Source organism: Sebastes umbrosus, chromosome 8 (genome assembly GCF_015220745.1).
Source record: "Sebastes umbrosus isolate fSebUmb1 chromosome 8, fSebUmb1.pri, whole genome shotgun sequence".
NCBI lineage: Eukaryota > Metazoa > Chordata > Actinopteri > Perciformes > Sebastidae > Sebastes > Sebastes umbrosus.
The window spans coordinates 32,566,746-32,593,199 of record NC_051276.1 but is presented as its reverse complement, the minus strand read 5'-3'; the positions used below and the strand labels follow the sequence as shown (position 1 = coordinate 32,593,199).

At 41.1% G+C, this 26,454-nt stretch overlaps 1 protein-coding gene across 8 annotated transcripts in view; it reads right to left on the bottom strand.

The window, feature by feature from the left end:
- Positions 1-26,454, bottom strand: part of wdfy3 (WD repeat and FYVE domain containing 3) — a 117,022-nt gene that overhangs the window by 69,527 nt on the left and 21,041 nt on the right. For all 8 annotated transcript variants that reach the window (XM_037779016.1, XM_037779017.1, XM_037779013.1 and 5 more), the window contains exons 2-10: positions 24,368-24,578; positions 22,296-22,419; positions 19,945-20,054; positions 11,987-12,220; positions 10,492-10,684; positions 8,676-8,862; positions 8,422-8,588; positions 3,221-3,700; positions 1,976-2,086 (exon numbers count right to left, since the gene is read on the bottom strand). In XM_037779016.1, coding sequence (XP_037634944.1) covers positions 1,976-2,086; positions 3,221-3,700; positions 8,422-8,588; positions 8,676-8,862; positions 10,492-10,684; positions 11,987-12,220; positions 19,945-20,054; positions 22,296-22,419; positions 24,368-24,547 — 1,786 coding nt within the window. In that variant the 5' untranslated portion in view covers positions 24,548-24,578. The remainder of the gene's footprint in view (positions 1-1,975; positions 2,087-3,220; positions 3,701-8,421; positions 8,589-8,675; positions 8,863-10,491; positions 10,685-11,986; positions 12,221-19,944; positions 20,055-22,295; positions 22,420-24,367; positions 24,579-26,454) is intronic.

The window sequence follows — 26,454 nt, the reverse complement described above, 5'->3', positions numbered from 1 at the left end:
TGTAGATTTCTATATAGTCACATTGTAATAATCTCCTAGGGAGCACTCTTCTGCAGATTTTGTGTGACTCTGTATAACCAGTGCCTCTTCTTGCAAGAATAAAATACAACAAAGACATTTCATCTCTTCGAGATCCGTATTTCAACGTTCATTAGGACTCATCTCGGAATATTAATTGAATTTCCATTACAATTGTCACACATATACTTTGGTGAATCCAAACTAACCATTTCAAGTCACAGTAACACAAACAAACTAACAGATCGAGGCAGCAGTAGAGAAGCATCTCCCGTGTTCTGCGAGGTAAAATTACTGTTTTTGTCAGTGGAGTCTGGTGGCTTTGGAGAGAGCAGAGACAACTGCAGTTCCCTGTTTGAAAGGGCTGTATGACAGCAAGGTAAAGCGGTGAAAATATTCTAAATATAGCATACACTTAAACTGATATTGATTTTTTTTAGGTGTCTAAATCCGTTTTGCTGCTGCCCCCGTCCACAGCAGTACATTGCTTTGCTCCCGTGCTGGTACTCCAGTCTGTTTCTCCAAACTGGTGGCGTGTCGACCGTCATCTACTGTAGGTAATACACTGACTATGGATAAGTTCCCTATACAATCTTTCAGATTTGATCTTTGCTTTGCCCCCTGTTATACGACTGACTGTAGTAAGTGGTTGCTTATTGTAGACCATGACGAGGTTTCTTTCATGGGAGTTTAATTGTCATTCAAACAGAAGGTCTGTTTGCTGATGGTCTGATGGGGCTCTGACCGTGAACTTTCAGTGCTGCATTCTTGTCATTTGTGTGACGCACTGAATTTCTTTGTACTTCTCTGCATTAATTGTCTCTCCAGATAAGACTGCCGGCAGAGAGCCTCATGCATAAAATTCATGTAAATGTAAGACAGAGAGGGGCTTAAAACATCACACACATCATCCTGTGATTTTCTGATGAAAGCAACCAGTCATCATCAAGGTCGAAGAGAGCTCCGAGCTGTCGGTGTGCAGCCTGTCGGTTATCTTTGTGACTCATCGCATTTCTACAGCTGACTGAGGCACACACACACACATGGAGAGTCAATAAGAGACTGAGCGATGTGGGAGGAGAGGAAATGTAATAAGTTACTTCATTGATCCCTGGAGTCAGAGGTCAAGGCTCAGCAGCCCTGGAGATGGGTGGAATAGGTGTCTTGGTCAAAGACACTTCAGTAAGGTGGACGCATTCAGACACAAATGAGCGAATTTGGCTGAATTAAATCGCCACATTGATTTTATAGTTTTGCATATAAATTAGCATTCAAGGTTGAACTTGACCAAATAATTAAAGCCAAAAAGTACAACTTGTGTGTCATCAGTAATTCTAAAAGAACCATAATGTGTGTCCTACATTGATTCTGCACAACATCTTGCACAGCAGGAAACAAGTCACCTGCAGCTGCAGCTACAGCGTGGCTTTTCCGCCACGTTGCAGCTGCAGGTGTCATATTATGAATAGTGGAATATTAGTGTGCATGTAAACGTGGTCAGTGAATATGTGTTTGGATTAAACCTCTGCGTATCCCTCTGCGTATCCCAGTGTACTGTAGTTTTAGAGCTTCATGTGCCTCCTCCTTTGCTGTGGAAATACTTTGCACAACCCAACCTCACAGAGACCCAAAGATGAGGGAACATCCTTTAATGTGAGGTCAGTTTCCTTCCAAGCTTCCTTTCTTGTTGTTACTGTTAATTAAATTAAGACTTTCAGAAAGTTGTGACATTATAAGGGTACCTGAAAGTTAATTATTAAAAGGACATCAAGGCCTGCTGTGTCTCCTAACCTCGTATTAATCTATAATGAATATCATTACTGTCATCACATAATTAAAAAAATATCCTCCGTCTGCAATTTAAGACCTTGTTTTCAACACCATCAATCCTGTGTATGGCATGATGTGCACATGCCTGAAAGTGTCTGTGCGTGTGTGTGTGTCAGTGTGTGTTTACCTGCATTAGTGTTGGTGGTGTTGGAGCCCTGCAGCAGCACAGTCAGTGTCTCCATCACCAGCCAGGCCAACTGCTTCTGCTCCTCTGCTACGGTGTTGTTTTTACAGTCAGCTAAAGAGAAGAGAGGTTAGCGTTAGACAACATCATGACTGCAGTAAATGCACACGGTGAGGGCATGTGCTTTACCATACAGCAATAACACAATAAGAAAACTGAATTTAATTATCAGACAACTGTATTTGAAGAAATATATATTTTTGGCCATAATGGGTTTATAATCTGCTCTTGGTTCCGTTCAGTGCATTTCAGGTCAAGGCCTGTAGTTCTGCTTTTTCATTTATATTTTACGCTGTGTGGTGCCAATTTTTGTTTTTGTTCTTGTTGTTGATTTGAGTCCTTCGTATGGATTTACAGACAAGATATAAGATCAGCTGATTGGTGTAATTTTCCTACTACTAACTATGTAAATAATTCCAAGTTGAGTAAATAATGATCTTTAAAAAAGGACTTAACACCGGCTTAAAAAAACCTGTTTTGGCTGACCTTCAGTGGTTTAACTTCTCACCTTTCTGCATTGATGTAGAGATGTACTCAAGGGTGTGTCAGTGTCTCACCATGACATCACTGTTGGGTGTATAGGTGGCCGGCCTGGTGTTAAGTTACTCTTTTAAATAGGACCTACAGTACTATGCTAATTTTCAGGTGGGTACTTGTATTTTGTAGCTGGCCCACTGTTGTGATTGGTCAACCAAACCAAACTCTTCGGACTCCAGCTCCAGCTCCGCTCTACCTAGCTTTGTTTGAGAGCGTGCCAAACTAGCTACTATGCAGGTATTATGCAAATGTGTTACTTGGTGACATCACCATGTTACAGAAGAAAAGGCAGGACTTTAAGCAAGGCATTTCAGGCAGTTCAGGAGCAGTGTTTCTGTGGGGGAGAGTAACTCCTTTTGGCGTGGACTTTGGGCTTTGCGGAATTTTTACATGCACAAAAAACTATATAACACACTAGCAAGAATTTACAGCATTAAATTCCATTTTTAAATTTGGTCAATTATGATTTATACTTTCAGTTTGGATCAATAAATTCTCTTTGGACTGCTGCTGCTGCTGTGGCGAGTAACTAAAGTTCCTGTCCTGTCTATAGCCCACTTGAAGAGAAGTTACAGTCAATGATGCAGCCCTGTAACAGTCCGCTCTGCTCATTTTCATTAATCACAAAAGCAGGATTGAAAAAAACCTCACCTTGGTCATTATTGTGTGGTTGCTGCTGCGTGGCCGGGTCTTTGAGCAAGGCAGCGTACTTGTGCAGCAGGTTGACCAGCACCTCCAGCAGGCCGACCTCCCGCAGCACGTCGCTGAACACCGGGTCGTGCCTGGCCAGTTTCAGCAGTGTTCGGACGGCCGTGATGCTGCAGGCGTGCGACGTGCTCGACTTGAGCAGCACGCTGACGCTGAACAGCTCTTTGCACGGCACGTAGTTGAGGCTGAAGACGACGAACTCCAGCAGCTCAAAGTACTTGGTCTGGGAATCGGGGAGCTTGGCAACGCGCTCCGCGAACTGCGACAGGGTGTGCTGCGACTCCAGGATGAAGTAGTTGGCCGACTCGGCTGAGTAGATGTTTCCGATGGCGTCGAGTAGCATCGAGGCCAGACGGCTCGTTTTAGCCCTGAGGAAGGCGTTCTGTAGCACCGAAAAAGCCTGGATATTACGCACCGTGTGGCCTGCAAGAGAAGAGACGGAAAATAATGAGGAAGGTTTGTGATTATGACAAAACTGATATGAATGACATCAGAAAATTACATTAAATAAATTTGTAATGATTCCAGTTGAGGCACTCATCGTGGTAGCAAAAAATAACTGCAAATTTTAAAAAAAAAGAATAATTAAATTGAATAAGAATTACAAGATAATTTAAGCATAAATAAATAAATAAATAGGGGAGGACTAATAGGATGCACAAAAACAGAGTGACAGATGGCGACTGATGACATTTACATTATCAGCAGTACAGAAACTGATTTCTAGTCCTTGAAACCTCCCTGACTAAACTGACATCAGATATGCGAGACCACTCCTGACGTTACATAAAAAGGGCTCAAAATGCCTCGAAGGTGCATGAAACCTAAAGAGCATCAACTGCAGGAAGAGGAGACACTGAGAACAATAATGTCATGCTGGTATGGAGGGGAATTATGTGTCCTTTCACAGCTGTTCACAGTATTTAGTGCAGTATTTGTTGAAAGGAAACCCAAAACCCAGTTACGGGCTTTAACCCGACAAAACAAACAAAAAATTGCTCTAATTTGCTTTAACGGGGCGGCATCAGTAAACCATGACAAAGTGTAGCACAGTGGTCCAACCATCGGGAGATTAGGCATGAATTATTTTTCTAATAGCTTCATTTCACACCTTAGTTGGATACACACACAAAATTTGACGGACCAATCGAGCCTCTTTTTAGGGGATTAGTCAAATAATTCATAGTCTTGCTTGACCAATATGTTTTTATTCGATTAACGATTTTATATGGTATTTTCGTCGGGAAAGGATCAATTCATGTTGGTCACTGCTGAACAATGATAATCACATCGAAAAAGGAGCTTTTATTAAGCAAGAAATTGTTCTTTTAAATTTTTCTGAATGACTTTAAAGACAAAAATATAGTTTTTATATTAAAATGTTTTGACCTTTATCCTGAAATCTGTCATTTCAGACATCTGAGTTTATCACTCAATAGTCCACAACACTGGTCTAACTTGTAGTAATGCTCCTTTACCATTATCCCGTATCTTCGTCATACATTTATGTTGTTTAATGATAAATGTTTGCTTTATCAACTTTTGGAGAAATAAAGCATTAATGGAGAAAAATACTTATTTTTATTGGCTCTTTAAAATTTAAGTCTCATGTGTTATTAAAAAAACTACCACTTGAAATGTTTAAGGTGGTCATATGTCCTTAACTTAGGATGGAAGGATAGGATGGAAGGATAGAGAAAGGATGAAGTGGAAGAGCATGAAGGATTGATGCTACACTACACACATAATCTGACCTCCATTTTGGGGCTGAGTATCTTACATAAAACCACACACACACACACACACACACACACACACACACACACACACACACACACACACACACACACACACACACACACACACACACACACACACACACACACACACACACACACACACACACACACACACACACACACACACACACACACAAACAGTGACACTGACGCGTGTCACCACACTCACCGAAACACACACAGCCGTTAAGTGAATGTGGCGGGCTAATTAGGCGTGTAAGCGGACCCTCACACCATGATGGCTTCTGGTAATGACTTTGCACACAGCTGGAGCTGTCATTAGGGGGTAAACACAAGTGTGTGCATGTGTGAGTCATTCTGTGTGCCTATGTGTGTGTGTGTGTGTGTGTGTGTGTGTGTGTGTGTGTGTGTGTGTTTGGTGAAACAGGCAGCAGAGCTCGACCGTGTTAGTGAGGTTAGAAAACTGACCATTTTGCATGGTTGTGTGTGTTTCAGGTTTTCAACAGGGAGCTGGCAACAGTGTTTTACCACGGGGCAGAGTTATAACACCGTACAGCTCCTACAAGTGTTCAAATCTGACACATGGAAACATTTCATCAAGTGTGTTTCCCTAAAACAAACACGTTTACCCAAAACAAACTCCCGGGAAGAATTGAGTCTCCTTTTGATTTTTGCGTAACGCATCTTTTTTTCCCCCACTTCCTCTGGATATCATATGAAAGGGACTGGATGTTACTTATTTAATTATTTTTTGGCATTTTCAAGACTTTATTGATACGACAGTGGACAGTTTAGAAAGGGGGAAAGAGAGAGAGGGGGGGTGACATGCGGAAATGACCGCAGGTCGGATTCGAACCCGGGTTGCCGCGGTTAGGACTCAGCTTTGTTATATGGGCACCCGCTCTTCCAACTGAGCTATCAGGGCACCTTGTATGTTACTTTTTACACATATAAATCGTTTTCTATTGCCAATTAGTGAACAGGTTGTAACCTGACCTAAAAAATGAGACCTTCTGTGACTTTCTGGGTTTCTTTTATCAGCCTGTAGACTGCTTTTAATGGGAAGAACCCGGGCCCGTTTTTCAGGGAAAATCCAACGGATGTGACCTCATGCGCGCGTGTCTCAGCCGTAGCTACCATTTGATTAGAAATGGACTCCAGCACAAACTCCACAGAAGCACAAAAAAAACAGAGTTACATCTAGTGAAGCCTGTCTTGCAAAACAGGAACGTGACCGTCGTCGGACGTGTGTGTCGGTAGAGCGAGCACAGACGCGAGCAACAGGACGGCGACTATCGCTGATTTAACGGCCACAGGTGTCACTGCTAACAAGCAATTTCTGATTCTTACATAAAAAGCCCTCTATAACATATTAATAATAATTATAATAATATAATAATTATTTTCATTATCAATTAATCTGCAGATTATTTCAGCCCTGCTGAAACATTATAGATATAATAATCGTATGTTTATGCCTGCAGGGATTATAGTTCATTTTAATTCTATAAGAACCAATTCTCAAATATAGCACCACAAAGCAGCGTAAATACTCATAATACACTAAAAAGATTGAAGCGGTTTCAAAACTGATGCCTCTAATACGAATAGCTCAAGATAATAATTATAATTCCCTACAATGCACCCATATTAAATGTATTTACTGACAAGAAATCCACATTTTGTTACTGAAGGGGTGGGAATAAAATATTTAAAAAATATAATCTTTACATATTTTATATTAAAAATGTAAAACTATGGAAATGATGTATGTCTATGGTAGTGTTTATTATTTGTCAAGCTTCAGTATTGGGTTTCTTCATATTCATAGATGTTTATTATTTAGTTATATTATTTAGTTTGTCTTCCTCTGTATATCCACACACAATATTATAGCGCTTTTATTACCATATATCATCACTCTCCCTCGTGTCAACAAGATCACGGCATGCAAGATCACGGGTACTCCCTTTAGTATTTTACTGCTTGGTTACCTACTGTTATGAGGAAGTATGAGTGCATTTTAGATGGAAGGTAGATCTGGCTGTCATATAAAGTTCAGCCTGTTTCTTTAATGAGGAGCTGTATAAAAAGACAGAAGGTCAAGGGGGACGGGTTCAGCAGAAGTCAACGTGTGGCTCGAGACGATCCTCTAAACCACTAAAAGCATCTCAGGACTCCACAGAGCCCACATTTGTATGCAGGACGCTTCAGGCATTTGTCTCCAGCAGTGTGACAGGCAGGCAGGGTTGCCATGGTGTCTGTCAACAGGTTAAGCTCACTGGAATCAGCCAAGCATCAAAGTCATTTCAGGGATTAAGATCTGAGGGGGAGATACGGCAGGCCGGGGTACACATGAAGACTCCTCCACCAGTAATTCCTCTCGTTTCAGGGCTTTAAAAAAACAAACCAAGTTGGTGGGATTGTGTCGAGTTAAGAGGTTAGCCTGTGATCACAAATCACTGGGTTGTATCCTGGATGGGGGAGCGAGAGAACATCTTTAACTCCTTTAACATTTATTGTCAACGTGTCCCTGAGTCCTTCTTAGGATGATGATTTTAGTAGAGAGAGGCGCTTTGCCATAGCTGTCTTCATGGAGTGTTTTTGTGGGTTTCTTTTTTGCTTTGGGTGTCTTTGAATTCCTTGAATTTCACTACAAAATGACAGAATGACACCTTCTCTGATATATATGGAGGTATTGTGATTCAATATTACGATTTATTGCGATTTTTGATAACTTTTTTTAAACAATAGGCCATGGGAAAATGTTTAATCATACACTTCTAGGGACTTTTACTTTGGAAAATATCTAAATAGATACAGTAAGAATGTTTGATTTTCAGCATGTATGTATTTAGAGATGTCCTGAAGTCAAATTATTTATATTTTAAATTAATAATTTTTTTCCAGCAACTCAAAAATCAAAGAATAAAGACATTTCCCTCACAAATTAGTGGTATTTTATTTTTAATTTATAAGGGACATTTGATGTCAGAGTTAGCATGCAGCTTTAGCCGTGATGTCTAGCTCTGCTTTTCCTGGCAATGTGTGAAACCCAAAGTGTTACCATACTTTTTTTTCTGCTTTCTTGCTTTGACTTTGTTTTCTTGAAACAGATATGATGTCACATTACTCAGACTGCAACAATAACAGAGGTAACTTCCTTCTACCTCCACTCAAATGAAGCAAATATATTAATTCAGGCGTTAAAAAATAGATTTCAAAATTGATTCCCACTCCGATTATTTAGATGTCAAGTCTGCCGAAGCACTGCCCATCAATGGACATGACTAGTACACTAGTATCTTTTTAACTCTAAAGTCTAGCTAGTTATGGAAATAAGGAAGGCAGCTGATGATTTTAAGGATTCACTAATTAACGCACCTTTCCCAGAAGACTGCGGGAGAACAAAGCCAGGCAGCAGGAAGGGGGCTCCGGTTGTCAGGCCGGCGGGTTTCAGCTCCGTCACCCCGTATGTGGTCAGACATGTGACCAGGTTGACCAGGTCCTTCAGTGCATCTTTGGATTCATCCTCCTTTGCTTGTTCCAGTCTGGATACAGACAGAGAAGCTGGTATGAATGCTCATACAACAAACTCCAGGTTCATAGCGTGTTATTGCTGTATATCACAGTTGTACCTGAGCATGAGGTCGCAGAGGAAGGCGTAACCCTGGCACATCCGGAAGTCGTCCAGCAGGGTCTGCGACACGTCGCTAGAGTCCTTGAGGAAGCAGGAGAGGCCGGCGAACATCTCCACAATCTCCAGCGGTGACAGGTCGTCAGACTGCTGCATGTTCTGAACACATGTGCCGAGGCATTCCTTCTCTGTAGACGGAGGCGTTGAGGGTTAACAGAGTGACATTGATGAGTGACAGACTGTAAAGAAATGACTTTGGAGTTACTCGTTCAGGCAGGCTGTGCTCTCTTTTATTCTTTATATTGAAGAGGAGAATTGTACAACAGCATGATGAAATCTGGCAAACCGGCTGTTATGTTGTCGTTTGAAAACCAGACCTGTTTTAATTATTCAGCGTATTTGCTCTAGGCTCACTTTCATCATGGTTCTACAAAAAGGAAAAGCGACAGGTGGAAAATATTAAGTAGCTCCGATACGTGCCGGAGAACATCCTGCTCTGGGTACAACAGTTCACCTTTAACTAAACGGCAGATTGAGCACACATAGACTTCATTAGGTTGCACATACTTTAATAAGATTAGGACTGCTCTCTACGTCCCAGTGTGGTCATTTCTGGAAATCAGTGCTGCAGCTGCATTTCCTCTGAGTTCCAAATGGACGCAGCATCTTACTAATACACTGTAACGGCTTGTATAGTCCTGCACGGGTCTGATTTTCATGACCAGCTCCTGCACCGTGACGTGCAATACTGTACCCGCCCCTCCACCTGCACATATGACCAATAAATTCCGCAAATCCTATGATAACCACACACTAGGGATGCTAATTTTGAAAATAATTCTTAACCGATAACCGACCCTCGTTAACCGATTATTAACCGTTAACCGACAATATTTGTGCCTTGCATGCAGCGGTGCGCCAGCTGCAGTGTCCGAGCACAACAGACAACTGAGTCCCCAGTTCACCGTCAGGAGAGCTACTGTAGCAGCCACGATGCTGCGTGTAGTGTCCCACGTTCCCAGTAAAAGTTTCCACCGCACATTTAGTTTAGTTTAGTATGTTGTCAGCTGTGTGTCTGCCCGGATTAACAATAGCGATTGTCTAACAAACAGTGTGTGTTTTTGTGCTACGTTAGCAGCTGTAGCTCTGCGGGTAGCTTCGTGCTCGCCGCCGCTCCGTCATTGCCGTACAACTTTTGAGAGTGTTCGACAGACCGTGTGTGCGGGGCGGCAGGTTTAACCAATAGCGTTAATCGGTTAAAATCGTTAATGTCGGTTAACGGTATTATTAACATCCCTACCACGCACTGTTCAAATCATTTGGTGAAGCCAAGTTCACACTACACGACTTTCAAAGTCGTTAGATGCTGTACTGTTCACAAACACAACTTGCTGTGTTGTAATTGGGAGTCTTGAAGTCGTCAAACTGTAAATTCTCTTGAATTATTTGTGAGCTTTAGAAATGTCAGTTAACTCGTTTGTTTGCTTTGCCAGTATCCTCACAGTGCGTTTTAGGTTACTTAGGTTCATGACAGATGTTTGTTTTGCTTGCGCTTCCTTGTTGGATCTGCAGACTCAAGTTTATAGCTCCTTTATGTGGATTACACTGCATTTTCAGATTTTTCATGTGGCCAAATGCACGTTGGGTAAACTCCAGATGTGGTTTGGATAATTGGATCTTGGGCGGGCTTATAACTACGCAATTTGTCCGACCACAATTAAACCACCAGGATACATGTTGATAGCGTGTGAACAACTAATAAACCCTCACACGTACACAGACGTCCTCCACATACTGATCATTGTGTGAATATATACCGTGTATGTATTTGACCACGTTGACGCTGAGGCCGTGCCGGGAGATGGTGGTGAGCACCTCCCCCGCGCTCCTCCTCCAGGGCAGGTTGTGGGGGGGACACCAGGAGGTGATGGCACTGAACAGCAGCTGGAGGTCGTCCTTTTGGGCCAGCTCCTCCGCCGGAGACACAAAGGTGCAGAGCTTCACCAGGATCTGCAAAGAGTGGAAACAAGGGCAGGAAATGAACTCCAGCCGATGGCATCGGCCTGAAAATGAGCTGATAAAAAAAAAAAACTACTTCTGGAGAAAAAACAGCCGCTTGCACAGTTGAGCCCAAGTCTTTCATCATGGAGCGTTTCTTAAATGCTCCTTTTGTAACTGGCACCATTAATAAGTGAAAATGAAAAAGATTAAGGTCATAGTGGCAGTTAGATTAAGTTCAGTAACACATATCAGATAGAATTACCCTCCATGATTACAGTAAGAGATCCATCGATCCTTTTATATCAGTGCACATGTGGATTTAAAGTATTAAACTAAATCAATAACCGTCTAATAATCTGCTAATTAGGGCTGAACGATTTCGAAAAAATATGTAATTGCAATTATTTTGATTGATATTGCATTTGCGATATGATTTACAATATTAGAGGGAATGATTATGGTGTGATTTTTGCAGGGATCTGTACCAAACAAAGATGTTCTCTTAAGTCTTTAGATGTGTAGGTCAGGACATCTCTGCAGCACCACAATATTTAATTTAAAATGGTATTTTGTGACACATTTCACATCGTTCTAAATCGTTATCGTTAACAAATATTGCGCCTCCTGAGATTTGAAAATTGCAGTAGGCTATATTGCAATTTCGATAAAATTTCGATTGATTGTGCAGCACTACTGCTGATCCAGAGTACTAATTCTCCTCACACGCTTCACAAGACTAAAATTTCTGCTGAATCAACAACAAATTATTTACTTTTTCTCAAAAATGTATGAAATATTTTCTAAAATATGGTTTCCTACATCATGAAAAAGGCAGAAATTCAAGTAAATTCTATATTTTTTGACAATGTTTGTGTTAATTTGGGACTTTTCAAACTAGACGAGACAATTGAAATGTTGTTTTTTTATATTAAGATGTTCCTTTATGTGTATATGTGATAAACATTAAGTTCATTATTTAAGTTATAAAAAGGGCTAGGACCATATAAGTGTTTACTTCTGCCTACTCCTTTTCAGACATATATTATTTATTTATTTAATTTTTAATTTTGTTTATGTTTACTGTTCATTTTTATTATTTGTTAAATGAAATAAATGTATCAAAACTCAAAATGCAGTAGATTTTTTAAGTCCGTATCTTATATGATGTAAATCACTAAATTCTTCTTATATATGTGCTTTAAAGAAGAAGTTAACTGGTAGCTGTGGTAATGGAGGAGAGAGTAGAAACTGAGCATTTTCTAGCTGTGGATCCTAATGGACCAGTTGTAACCTGTCCAGTTGTGTTTTTACCTGGACGAAGACTTTCTGGAGCAGCACCCTGCGGTCAGCCAGAGGGAGCTCCTGCTGGGTGTGTCCCTGGCCTGGGGTCTTCTCCTGGCTGGGTGGGGGTGGCGGCGGTGGTGGAGGCTGCTGCGGGGTGGGGCCTGCCGGGGCCTCGGCCATGTGAGGCAGGTCGAAGAACAGGTAGAGGCATTTCACCAGCGTGGAGGGAACGGACATGGTCGTCATGCAGTCCACCGTTTTCTGAAAGGGGAAGGAGCAGAAAACAGATTGTAAATTATAAATAAGAAATTCAATTCAGAGAAAAGCTCAGAAAGAAGACCTTTTATTATTATTATTATTTAATTATTAAATAATTACTTAATTTGTATTTTTTTTTCATTTATCTATTTAGTTATTTTTCTTACTTGTTCTCTTATTCTGTTTGTACCAATGGCTAGAATAATAGTTATTAATAATTGCAATTATATGTTGAACATTTTGTGGATGTGCCATTTCATGAGTTGATTGCAATAAAAGTATTGATTAAAAAAAGAAAAGAAAGACCTAAAATGAACTTGGGGGCTAAAATCGTGTTGAGATTAACACAGATTTTTAAACCATCTGCTCAACAGAAGGTTTGCAGTAGTCTGCTGTATCATCACACGTATCAAAATATTTAATCATTGCTCAGTCATAACTGCAGAACAACATCTACTAATAACATAAAGATGAAAATGTTTTAGTTAGGGCTGTCAATTGATTAAAATCTTTAATCACTATTAATCACAAATTAATCACACATTTTATATCTTCAAAATGAACCTTAAAGGGAGATTTGTCAAGTATTTAATACTCTTATCAACACGGGAGTGGACAAATATGCTGCTTTATAAAAATGTATGTATATATTTATTATTTTAGAAATCAATTATCAACACAAAACAATGACAGATATTGTCCAGAAACCCTCACAGGTACTGCATTAAGCATAAAATATATGCTCAAATCATAACATGGCAAACTGCAGCCCAACAGGCAACAACAGTTGTCAGTGTGTCAGTGTGCTGACTTGACTATGACTTGCCCCAAACTGCATGTGATTATCATAAAGTGGGCATGTCTGTAAAGGGGAGACTTGTGGGTACCCATAGAACCCATTTTCATTCACATATCTGGAGGTCAGAGGTCAAGGGACCCCTTTGAAAATGGCCATGCCAGTTTTTCCTCGCCAAAATGTAACATTAAGTTTGGAGCGTTATTTAGCCTCCTTCACTCTAGCTTTAAAACTGAGCCCGCTACAACCTCCGAAAGATCGGCGGTCTGTCTGATTTTTAAGAGGTTATTTAAAAATCTCAAGTTGCACTAAAGCGTTATTATCGCGTTAACTTTGACAGCCCTAGTTTTAGTTTTTTTAGTAAATGGGTATTTTTGCTGTTGTGTTATGAGTCATGGTTGCGTTTCTGTGAGGAAAAGAAACGGCAGTAGTCGTGAGAGCTTTACGTGTGTGTGTATGTGTGTGTGTGTGTGTGTGTGTGTTTGTGTCATCATGGCAAGGAAAGGAAAATGACTGGAGAAAGAGATGGGGTTTGTGCTCAGTGAGGCGAATGATTCAGATAATCAAACGCTGCCTCCTACACACACACACACACACACACACACAGCAAAGAAGCTCACACTGACAAATTATCTCGTTCCTTCTTTCACTTACACACATGAGCTCTCATAGACAATAACCACACACACACACACACACACACACACACACAGAGAGAGAGAGAGAAGGTGGACTCACAAGGATGAATAACAGCTCACAGCTGACACACACAAATTCAGTCCCTCAGCTGATCAATGGAGAGAAGAAGTGGGGGAAGGAGAGAAATAAAGAGCAAGACCTTTTACAGTGGAAGAAGGTCTACAGATGAGTCTTTAGTTAAAGGCAGGGTTGACGATGTTCTCCAGTATACACTATTTATTTATTTACTAGTTCTATTGGTTGAAATGGTCTTTACACCCCGACAGCGATCTATTACTGATGAGCTCTGAAATAGGACCAGAAAAGAGCCGTCATCTGTAGCTGCTGTAATCCTGTAAAAACATCTACCAATCACTGCCTCGCGGTCCACTTGGAAAGAACCAATCAGATGCCTCCCTGCTCGTACTCTACCATTGGCGTGCACCAGCTTGAACTTAAAGCACGTCGCCGCCGCACGTTTCCTGGAGAATGGAACAGAAAACTCAGCCCTACAGTAGGACTGCCGCGGTTACTTGTCCTGAGGTAGCGTTGTTGAGTTGAGGTCCTCTCTCCGCTCTGTGTCTGTGAAGTGGTTACGATGCGGCGGGTCTCGTGCATGTGTGTGTGTGTGTGTGGGGGGGGGCTCCCCAAGGGGAGGTGGTGAGTTTAGACGGAGCTCCTGAGCCGATGCTGCTTTCAAATTATGCTAGCTTTCCAACATCATCGACCCTATCTTTAATTGAGAGGCGAAGTCCCTCCCCTTCCGGTGGACCCCATGGGACTTTATATCAGAAAAAAATATTAACGGTAGTCAACGGTGAGAGACAAATAATTTTTTGATCCCGTTTGTATTGCGCCATGAATCACATACATGATGTCTGTGAATTTAAAATATTATTTTGCAAGTCAAGGAAGTTGCAGTCTGTCGTAGTATCATTTAGTTTTGTGTGAAACCGCTCAGTGAACTACATCTCTCGTCTCGCACAACATATGTCATCAACACTAGCTAGCTAACTTAGCTGTGTTCCACGTACAGATGTAATGTTATCTTACCTGATGTATTCTATCCAGTGACTCCTGGTCTTTTTATCAGCCGGAAAGCGAAAGAACGAGCGAGACCCGTTGCTGGAGTGAGTTCATCCCAGTAGGAAACACACAGGCATCGTAACGTCATAGAGAGAGACGTCACTTACGTGACTTTTGGGCGTGTCGTCTCTGTAATTACGCATTTTCACAATCTTACAACGATTCATGGCGCAATTCAAACGCGTAAAAAAATCATTTTTCTCTCGCCGTCGACTACTGTTCCTATTTTTTCTGACATAAGGTCCCATGGTGGTTCACTGGAAGGGGAGGGACTTATGTCTCTATACTGAGTCAGTATAATGAAAGATGTACCTGTGCTACACCCAGCAAGTGAGGTTGAGTGAGTGTGTGTGTGTGTGTGTGTGTTTACAGGCTGAGAGACATATTGGCCCTGCTGCAGCTTTAAGGTCAAGGTTACTGGGAGCAGTCAATCAGATAGAAAACCAGAGACAGTTTATGGTGTGTGTGTGTGTGTGTGTGTGTGTGTGTGTGTGTAAGAGGGAGAGAAGGAGGAAGCACGTCAGGAAACACATTTGTGTGTTTGAAAGAGAGAGACAAGCAGCACACTGGGAATGCAGAGCGTGAAGGGCATCCTATAAAAGAAGAAGACAGCGAGGAGGTAGAGAGACTCGCCTACAAACACAAATATTGCTGTTTTATCATCTGAGGGAGGTGAGAGAGAGAGAGAGAGAGAGAGAGAGGGGGGGGGGGGGGCAGCATGAAAGAGAGGGGGGTGACGTCAGGTTTATGGGAGGCCAGCTGCCAGGAGAGTCCTTTGTTTTACTGTCTGAGACACCAGAGGAAAGAATACAAATCCATTAAACCCAGTCTCTCTCTCACACACACACACACACACACACACACACACACACACACACACACACACACACACACACACACACACACACACACACACACACACACACACACACACACACACACACACACACACACACACACACACACACACACACACACACACACACACACACACACAGACACACACAGAGGACCGTGAGCTGGATGGTAGGTCATTCTGTTTCCTGTCACTTTGTGTGATATCAAACCGTTATGCAGCAGTATAATGAAGCTGTTGCCTGACTGTCAGAATGACACAGGAGCAGGTTGGGAGTTTACCAGTAGCAGACAAATGCTGGCAGACACTGGCTGTGGTTTATTTACTCATTAAGGTCCAAAAATACAGCCCCTCATTAATTTAAATGAGGCCACTGCGTTGGCACAGCATGTACGTCCAGCACAAAAACACAGTCTAACATGAATGTGCTCATTTCTGGCATTTCTCTGAATAAAGAGCTACAGGAATGAGTCCTATAACCCAGAAATGAGTTAGCATTTTAACACCTCCGGTTCCCTCGTCCTGGAAGTCAGTGGGTCTGTGGTTAACACAAGCTGAAGAGGTTTTAACGTTTTGTTCTACGTTATAAAATACATTTGAAGCCTTTATATGTCTTAAAAAATGCAGTTGCTAACAAGTGGCTAAATGAAACTACTAAACGTCATCACACCAAACTGTCCGCCTTCACAGACTCGTTGTGTATACCGTGGTGTAGTTTATTTATAGCCTAACGTTAGCTTTTTACTTCTGGTGATTGCATTCACGCTTCAAAAATGATAGTCAAGTGGCGTTCATATGTGGAGATTATCTTGCTGGACAAAACATGTAAGTATCATAAACGTGTGTTTGCCACAGAGCTTATTTTCTACAATACTCCAAAACCCAATGAAACAATCCCATTGGCTTTTTGTCGAGGGAACCAGGGAGATGCTAACTTCCTGGTTGGCCTACAAAAATACATCACCCCTGGAGCTCTATTGTGTTTTTTTTTATTTTATTTATTTAACCAGGCAAGTCACAGCAGTTTCAGCTGCAAATTCATGGAGTTAAGTATATTATGAAAGCTTTCACATTTATCCATCTAAAAATTTGGTTTAGTAAGATATCTTACAAAAAAGTATTCCTAATTTTCATGCAATTTCCTACAAATGTCCAGCAACACGTATCAATTACCGCTTGTTACATGCATACAGTCTTCAAAACAAACTTCCGTCTTCACAGGAAACAACTTGGTAAGGTTTAGGCAACAAAACTACTTTGTTAGGTTTAGGAAAAGATCGTGGAAGTGGTGTAACTTAAGTATAGAAGTAACGTGACTCCCTTCTGGGTAAATGTCTGGTGTTTTTTGACCCACCCATCCACCCCGACCTCCTCCCTATGCTGCGTTTATCGCTCTTTATATTTCCTGGTTCACAATGACGTAGATTACATACAAATTGATTTTGTGAGAAATATACAAATTACAGTGCATTACTTTTCGTAGGTATAGCTACAAATGGTTTATGAGAACAGCCTGACACAGGAAGTGATCCATCCACCATTTATGGCAGCTGCTACTGAATTTTGATTGGAGTAAAATAAGCAAACTAGCAGCAATAGCCGCTATGTCTGAGCAGAGAAATTATGAGACTACTGTACAGAAACAGCAACAGAAAATCTCCTCAATACCAACCGCATGGTTTTCTTGACAAGTGATCTCTGGGTAATGCAGTGCAGAAACACAAGAAGTGTTGAGCATGAATGAAGGAGATCAGAAACCAGAGTGGAAAGAAATGAGAATGGAAAATAATGAAGGTTTCATATTGTCTATTTTATATCATCTGTGATATATGGCAGCAGCAGCAGCCTAGATAAATAATAATAATAAACGGGGGGGGTTTAACATCTGAGCATCACCAGTTCAAACACTGAAGTTCTGAGCTTTGAATATGAATAATGAGCTGTGTATTTATGTGTATGATGTGTTTGTTTTTGTTTTAATGAGTGGGATGTCTGAGAGTTGCTGGAAAGTTTTTAATTCTTGTGTTGAGACTTGTGAAGAGTGCCTCACTTTATAAGTCACATCAAGGTTGCTTAAATATAGGCACTTAAAACTCGAGAGCTCCAGTAAACACTTCCCTGGTTCAACAAGAATTAACATGCAAAAATGTAGCATCTCTCCTACTATAAAATACAATATAGTCAATCTGGCTTCACTTAAAACTGACAAGATCCTTCAACCAAATGCAATGTAAAAGGCTGACTGTACTATGAAGCTTAACTAGCCTCTAACGGAAAATAAACTTAATGTCAGTGAAATGCGAGTGGTTTAAATCCTGAAGTGTTTGCTGCGGGCACCAGAGAGGCCACTTCAGACAAGTGTGATTTAAAGCAAAAAAAAAAAAGAACTTGGAGAAATAAACCTTGTTTTTTATTTTTCTGACAGTAGAGGGTTTGCTTCCTGCATGTGTAAAAGCCTGAATATGTGTATTTGCTGCAAACAACATAAGCAGCAGCACTTTAATGTCCCCCCTTGAGGCATTTATCCTTCAACTTCTCTGTATTAATACTGCAGAGAAGACTGTTTTGAAAACAATGCAGCAGAAACAAACCAGTATCAACAAAAACTGTACTATAGCTCACCTTTCTCTCAAGCTTACAAATGTATTTTTTCCACAAATGTTCCCTTGACCCTTTAACAATCGCACGGGCTTGTCATTCAGAGGTTGTACCAGGCTCAGTTTTCAAGATAAAGTGAAGATAAGGGTGTCCTATGAGACGGGAAGAACGCAAAATATCGCTACGAAGTTAAGCTAAATGTTGGCTAGGACAAACTGGCATGGCCATTTTCCATTGACCTCAAAATATTTGAATGAAAATGGGCTCTATGAGTACCCATGAGTCACCCCTTTACAGACATGCTCACTTTATGATAAGCCCAATTGTATTCATGTGTGATGATGTCAGTCATCATATTAACCATTTCATTGTAGTGAGACCATTTTTTGAAACTTGACCTCACTGTATAAAATGACTTGTGGTAACCTCTAGGATAATCACAGCCTCATGAAACTTTACAGCCACAAACTAGAGACCTAGAGCATTCAGAGGATGGATGGATGGATTTCCTAGCTAGACTGACAATAAGGGGGTTTCCAGAACAAAATTGCTTGCCACCTAATCACTGAAAAATGCAATTCTTTCAGAAATCTCCAAATGTCAAAAGTTTTTGATACCAAATCACAGCATGTCTTTTTCTATGATGTTCCTCAAGGTCTTTGTGTGTTAATGTGGTATTTTGGAGGGATTATTGATCATTTTTTATCAATTCTCAAGTGGTAAAAAATTGTTAAATTTAGCACCAAATCTGTGTAACAAATGGTATCAACCCAAAAAGATCTGCAGCAACTTATAAAGGTGAAGTAAATGTGTATGTAGCAGTGCTTGAGTTAACCTAGAGTTAAAGACTTCTACAATGCATACTGTGTATGTGTCTTTTTGACAAAAATAGGAAAAGCAGAGTGGATTTATGTGGTTTTAAAACATGTCTGCAGAAGGACAGAGGAAGAGTTTGACTCGGCAACAACAACAACAACAGCAGTGAATTTCTGGTGTGCAACGGAGCAGGAAAGCAGGCAGCCGGCCAGCTGACAGCGATGCCCCCCCCTCAAGACCTCTAGAGGAATGCAGGCCGAAAAGTTCAAAAGATGTCTGCTGGAGCACCGGCACGGAGAAAAACAAGAGCGTAATGTCTAACCTTTAAAACCAAGAAGCCGCCATGTTAAGATTCTGAATTATGTGGAGTTGTGCTGCATGGTGACCAGATGCTCCACATACAAATCCAATTTTTAGACTTAATCTCATTGCATACAATTTTGAAAAATATGACAATAATGCTTTTCATGTGGCATCCAGAAGCAGCAGTAAAATGAACCACTATCAGGTGGAAACATCAGGAGCAGCATCAGTTCCTTCATTCAGTGCAGTGAAGCAGATTTAATAAATGATAGTGTTTGGGGAGAATAAGCTGGGGTGAGTCAGGTGGGAGTTTTTACTTGTGCTCAAGAGCCTGTTTCTCTTGGTTCTTACAGTGGCTGATGTTATTTTCTGCTGAGAGATCAAAGAGGGGAGATGCAAATGGGTCAAAGAGAGACAGGATGCTGAGAAATATATATATTTTTTTACATGTTGTTTCCTCCGATTTCATCTTACATCTCCCCTCACATGTATGAGGGCAATCCTTTCAAACAGAAAAACTCCAGGACACAAACAGAAAAACATACTTATTATATAAACATGGAGCCCATCCGAGTATGGTGTTATTGTACCAACCTGTCCGGAGGAGGCCAGCAGGTTGATGGTGGTCAGAAGCATCCAGCCACGACTCGCCTCCTCACTCTGGTTCACCTCCAGGAACTGGACTATGGCTCGACTGGCAGCCTCTGGAAACACACACATATATATGAACATAGAGTTAACTAGATGGAGAGTGACAGCTCATTGTGGCAGGCAGATGGGCGGCTGGAACAATGATCAGTTATGCAACGAATAAATCATCTTGGTGGATGTGACATGTGTCTTGTGTTCAACCCACTTCTGCAGGGGGAAAAAAAAAATGTGCTTATCAAGATGTTATTAGCACATGTCATAATGTGATGTGTGATTTTCCACATTATATCTTGTCTGAAATGTTTATTCTCCTGCTTTATATACGACGAAGGAGAAGGAACGAACCTTTTGTAGATGAATTAGATGAGTACATTACACTCTTCAATTGTACACACAGGTCAGGGGAAATGGACATGTTTTAAGACAATATTGTGGAAAAAAGGTGGCAAGGCAGATGTCTGTCTCACATTTGGCTACTGCGGACACTGAAACCATTAAATAAACATATTCAACCTAGCTCGGTTGGGTAATATTTCTATGCTAGCTAGCCAATTTAGCCCAAGCTCCCAGGTAGAGTGCCGGTCGTTGATGCCAATTGTCGTAGTGGCCAAATGGCGGTACTACAACTTCCGTGTCAGTCACGTGATGCCATTGGGCCCAAAAATACTTTTTCCCATAGACTTACATTGGGAAAGAGAAATTTGTAACTCAGACGCCACTGCGCCTGCTCTATGGGCCCAATGTATGTGAAAGATCACCGGAAGATCCAGGTACTTTTCCAATCGGAAGTCGAGCCATTTTGGCTTCATGCGCCACTGAACAACTTTCATAGGAATGAACGGGGCCCCGCCTCCAACGCTGTATCCAGTTCTCTTAATACATCCATGATTTAGCTGGACAAAGACAGCTCCTCGCCCATCCTGAAAATAATAAGAAACGTCTTCCGCCGCACAGATATAGAAACGAAGATACCGCGTTTGCGTCTGCAGCGCGTCCGCCATATTGGAACAGTCAAGATCTGCTAGTAAACAAATTAAATGTGTATTGAGAAATGCAAATTTCTCTACAAACTCGACTGTAACTAGCTTAATTCTGAACCGATTTTCATGAAATTTGGTTTGTTATAAACATGAGAATTTGAACATGATATCATGCGGACGCATAGTGGCAACATACAGCAATGGCCAAGCGTACAATTACATCCGGCCTTGCCCTATTTGGCATCCATAAGTGTTAGATTAGCGCCATCTGCAGGACTGTCCTTTGCCCCGTCTAGACGATATGTGTGAAAAGGCGCAACACAGAAATGTTCCTGAATGTGTGAATCGTGAAAATGACTCACTTACCGGGAACTATATGTGAAAGAGGCTTTATTCTGTCAGCCTAGATGGAGGAATATACACGCTAAAACCCACCTACAAGATAAGCTAAAGTCTAGTTGCTCACTGCTGTTAATTATTTGATTTAGAGACGATGACAGAGTACTGCAAAGCCAGTCGAGAGCCTGAGTCAACTAGTGACTCAGTCTACAGAGGCCTGGTGACCAGCTGGAGGAGTGTGTGTGTGTGTGTGTTCAGATCGTGGTGTTGCAAAATCAGAGCTGCTCGCTGCTTGAAAACAACACATCACATGTTCAGACAGAGACGAGAGCGAGATGAAGAGAGATGATAAAGAAGAAGAAAACAGAGACGGGAAGCTGGAGACTTACAAACCCACGTGTGAGTGTGCGTCAGTCAGTCTTTTTAAGGTCTTTTCTGTGGGGAAGCCACAGTCAGAGCTGCCACTACTGACAAAGCTTTGAGGAGGTGATGCTGCTGGCTCACCTGCAGTGAAGACTAACCTTTCATGTCACATTGCATTGCATTCTTTGTACAAAAGTATCTAGTGAGTGAGAAACTCACAGCTAATTTTAAATGTAAAATTGGATATTTATGTCAGTTGTGTGTGAAACTGTTCTGAATGGATGAGAAATTACTGTTTTGCACATACACTATATATATATTTTCTGCAGCTTTACAGCAAATTATAACTAATCTTAGCATCATGATTTTAACTGTAAAATCACCAAAATTCGAGATAATGGAAAAAAGAAAATTCCAACATCCATGTCTTTATCAGCAAAGCGAAAGAAAGAACAAACACAGCCACAGACGGAGGGATGGTAGAGTAGATCATCATTGTGATAAGAAGCACACCGGTTATGGGAAGTAACCGCAACTGATGCCAAATAAATGATGGATTGATGTTTCCAAGTACATCTTTGCCATTATAAATCTGTGTGTCAGAGAACTCACCTGTGGATTTATTGGAGGCTCTTCGTCTGATCTCGGTCACCATGAGCCGTGAGACCTGGGTGGTGAACTGCAGCAGGTCGGAGAACTTCTCCGTCATGCTGCTGGGTGGAGCGTTCCCAAACACCTGAAGCAGACGGATAAGCGTTGGTTAAATCAGAAAACAAATAAATAAAAGAAAACTCAGGTAGTAAATTTTGACGAGGAAAAATTTTCATGGCCATTTTCAAAGGGGTCCCCTTGACCTCTGAACTCCAGATATGTGAGGTTCTGGATTCTATTGACAGCATATTTTTTTATGCTAAATGCAGTACCTGTGAGGGTTTCTGGACAATATCTGTCATTGTTTTGTGTTGATAATTGATTTCCAATAATAAATATATACATACATTTGCATAAAGCAGCATATTTGCCCACTCCCATGTTGATAAGACTATTAAATACTTGACTAATCTCCCTTTAAGGTACATTTTGAACAGAAAAAAAGTGTGATTAATTTGCGAATAACTATGGACAATCATGCGATTAATCGCGATTAAATATTTTAATCGATTGACATCCCTAGTTTTTTCTTTACCAACCGTTGTTACCATTATCTGAACAGAAAACAGCAGGAGGCAAATTAGTGCCGCAATTTTCGAATAATAATCGATTAATTCCCAGTGATTTTCGAATAGTATTTTTGCTTGGAATGCACATCCCTACTATTAGGTAGCATACAGTTCATGGTTTGTGTTAAGCTAAAGAAAGCTTTCACTCAGTGGTTGCCTAGCAACAATAAAAAAGACGCAGCAAACTGCAAAATACCCTCTGTCTGATCGGGCAACAAAAAGGCAGTGCGGTGCGCCTCACGTTGATCAGGGCCTAAATCAGCCAGAAAGACATTTTACTGATCGTTTCTTTTATAGAGAGAAAATAAAAGAAATAGGATATTAATTGCTACTAAAGCCTGCAGTTCAGCACAATTCCATCTGTAATCACACCAAGCAGGGACACACAGGAATCATCAAGGTGGAGAGATACACTGGTTTACATCTCTCTGGGTTTTTCCCTGGTGTCCTAATTTCACTACCACAGAGCTACGTAGCTGCAGCCTGAGCCTTCGGGGGAGCAGGTCGAAGATAAACTACACTTCATTCAACAGCGACTCATCATATACCCGTATTTATTTACCCAGCAAATCTGACATGAAAGTAGGCCTGGAGCCTGGCATCCCGCTGCACCGGGAGCACTCTACTTTTTCAATTGTGATATGAATTATGCCACCAGTGAGTGAATCACAGCCACGCTGCGTAATTAGCTGCCAAGTCAAGAGACCCTTGGTAGGGCTCTCCAGTTTGATGAGGACACTCAACGGGGCTGTTTGCACCGGCAGCTACACAACAAAGAGACATATTACCTTATATTATCAGTGTAATATAAATCCAGCATTCTCTGCTTTGTTGAATAAACATACAGAGACATTTTTAATACATTAATCTATGCCTATTCCTATTTAAAGCTGCCATTCAGTCTCTCTGCATCAAAGCATGTCATATTCAACTGTAGGTAATACACTGACTATGGATAAGTGCCTCATACAATCCCACTTCAAAACACCCAAACTATCCCTTTAAGCCATAAAGTCAACACACCCGCACAAGTCAACAGGCTCATTTCCATCAGATTTAACTGGAGGCTATTGAAACAGAATCTGTGAGGCGTCTAGTCAGGTGTGTATGGAAATAAGCAGTTAACCACAGGATTTTAATGCTAAATAGTTTCAAGAAGAAATCTTGTTTATTAAGTACATATTAATCTATCCATAGTATATATTAAGTTCATAATGTAAGAGGCACTGTGAGTTGATGGAGCATCAACTTGTGTGTAACATGAGTCCAACGGACTGACAACAATTAATCTTTTTTGAAAACTACATGGACAACAAACACCAGGTTTGAATGCCATTTTCAAACATCACAGAACCCAAATGAATGCTTCACAGTAAACTGTCTCAAGAGTCCTTATGAGAACTGATATTTGTTCTTGTTTGGACTGCCTCCGGCCCTCCCTCCACCCCCTGGTGTGTGACTTACCCTGTTAAATACGGGAAGCATCATGTAGAGCTTCTCCTCCTGCTCCTTCTGGGTCATGTGGCGAGGAGGGTGGCACAGCTCGGAGAAGAGGCGTCGCAGGTGCATCAGGCCCAGCGCGTTGTCCTGGGGGCTGCACTCCTCCTGCCTCGGCCGCCCCATGATCCTCTTCACCATGTTCATCTTGAGCGGCTTTGTCAGGGCAAAGGCAGCCCTGCAGATGGGAGAGAGGAGGTTTACGACACGTCTTAAAGGAGTCCTATTATTCTTTTGTGCTTTTTCCATTTCCTTTAGAGTGTTATATAGTTTTTTGTGGATATGAAACACGTTTCGCTTTCTCAAACTAAGAAATTTGCCAGTACTGGCATGATAATAAAAAAGTTCACAATACTGTGTTAAAGTATTTCAAACAGTACCTGTGAAAAATTAAATTGACGGTTGTTTTTACAAAATATAGCAGCTTGCTGCCTCATTGGCCAGCTAATAACACCAAAGAAAATGTTCAGGTTAATAGATCTTGCACTGCGTTGGAGCACAGACCAAGTTCAGACTTCTTTGTTTCTTTAGGCAATTTACCGTGAACTGTATTTATTTTATATCTCCCTCTCCGTGTCGTAGTGTAGCGTGGTTGATATATATTTAGCCATAATTTCCACACATCAAATTCTCTCCAGACTATCTTTAAGATGGTTGCTAGGAGACTTCACAGATCTGCAAAGAAGCCTACACACAACACGGATAAACATCCGCTGATAAAAACAGAATCAACAGCCAGGAACAGTGTAAGAGAGTTGCTCATCAATCTCACATACAACTGCACTGATACACTGGAGTGGAACTTGCTCAAGGGCACACGGACACAGTGGTGGTTGAGGGAGAAAAAGAAAAAGCATTTCTCGTTTATTTTCCCCAGATGATAGCGTATGAGCTTCTGGGGACGCTTGACATTAAAAGGGGGGAGAAAAATCACATTATTCTGCTAAATGAAATATGTAAAAACCTCTCAACTTCTTGTTTCCTTTCCTAGCACTTCTCCATCATACAGTACATAACCACTATCGAGTACATTTTGTTACATCGTCGAGGCACATTGGCTCTTAGACTTGGACGCTTTCATACTGTCAAGGTGGAGATTCAACAGCTGCTGTAAATTACTGCATTGTATAAGACATGTGCTCAGACAATGGGATTTCCTTTTCATCTAAACATCAGGTATATATATATAAAACGTTCCAGCCAAGGCTACATCTCTAACTAAAAAGCACTGACAGTTCAGCTCCAGTCCTCTCAGAGAGTCAGCCAGCACCAGGGACGGTGAGGAGACATGACAGTCTACCATGTAGTCCCTCTTTTCCCAGAGGAGGAAGTGCACTCCTCACAGCGGATTACTCTCTCTTTCTTTAGACATTGACAAAAGAGGCCCTGCCCTCTAGTTCCAAAAATAAATGCGATGAAAGATTTTTGAATTTTTTGTTACAGTGAACAAAAAGCTTCAAATTAAAAGCTCATAAAAGTCACTGCGTTTAACAAATTGGTTTTATGGCTACAGGGAAAGCAATTAAAGCAACTGTGACACCTTTAGTTCAAAGCCCACCATCGCGTGTCTCTTTCCCGTCAATTTCTACCATCTAATAAAAGATGACAGAACCCTAAAATAATTTAATAAATAATATATAATAACTAAATAATGCAAAGAACCAGGAAGGACTTCAAAATGAATACCAACTATTCCAAACGGCTAGTAAAATTTGTTTTGGACCAGCAGTCACAAAAGGACCATTCTGATACAGAAACATGGCTACTTTCTGTATAGTTCACAGTTTATGCCTCTGAACTTTGCCCCTGTAGGATACAGTCTGCAAGCCAGCCAAAACAAGACACAGGGTTTAAATAGGTTGTTAATTCACTGCCTAGTAGTTGCTCCACATATACCAGTCAGGTCTAAAGTTTTGCAATCTCATAGATTTAAACATTTTTGTTTGAAAAATGACTTTAAATGTACATATTACATTATGTATGACAGGTAATGTCTGTCAGAATAAGCCAAAGGGTGAATTTCCTACACAACATCCAGGAATCCCTGAGCAGAG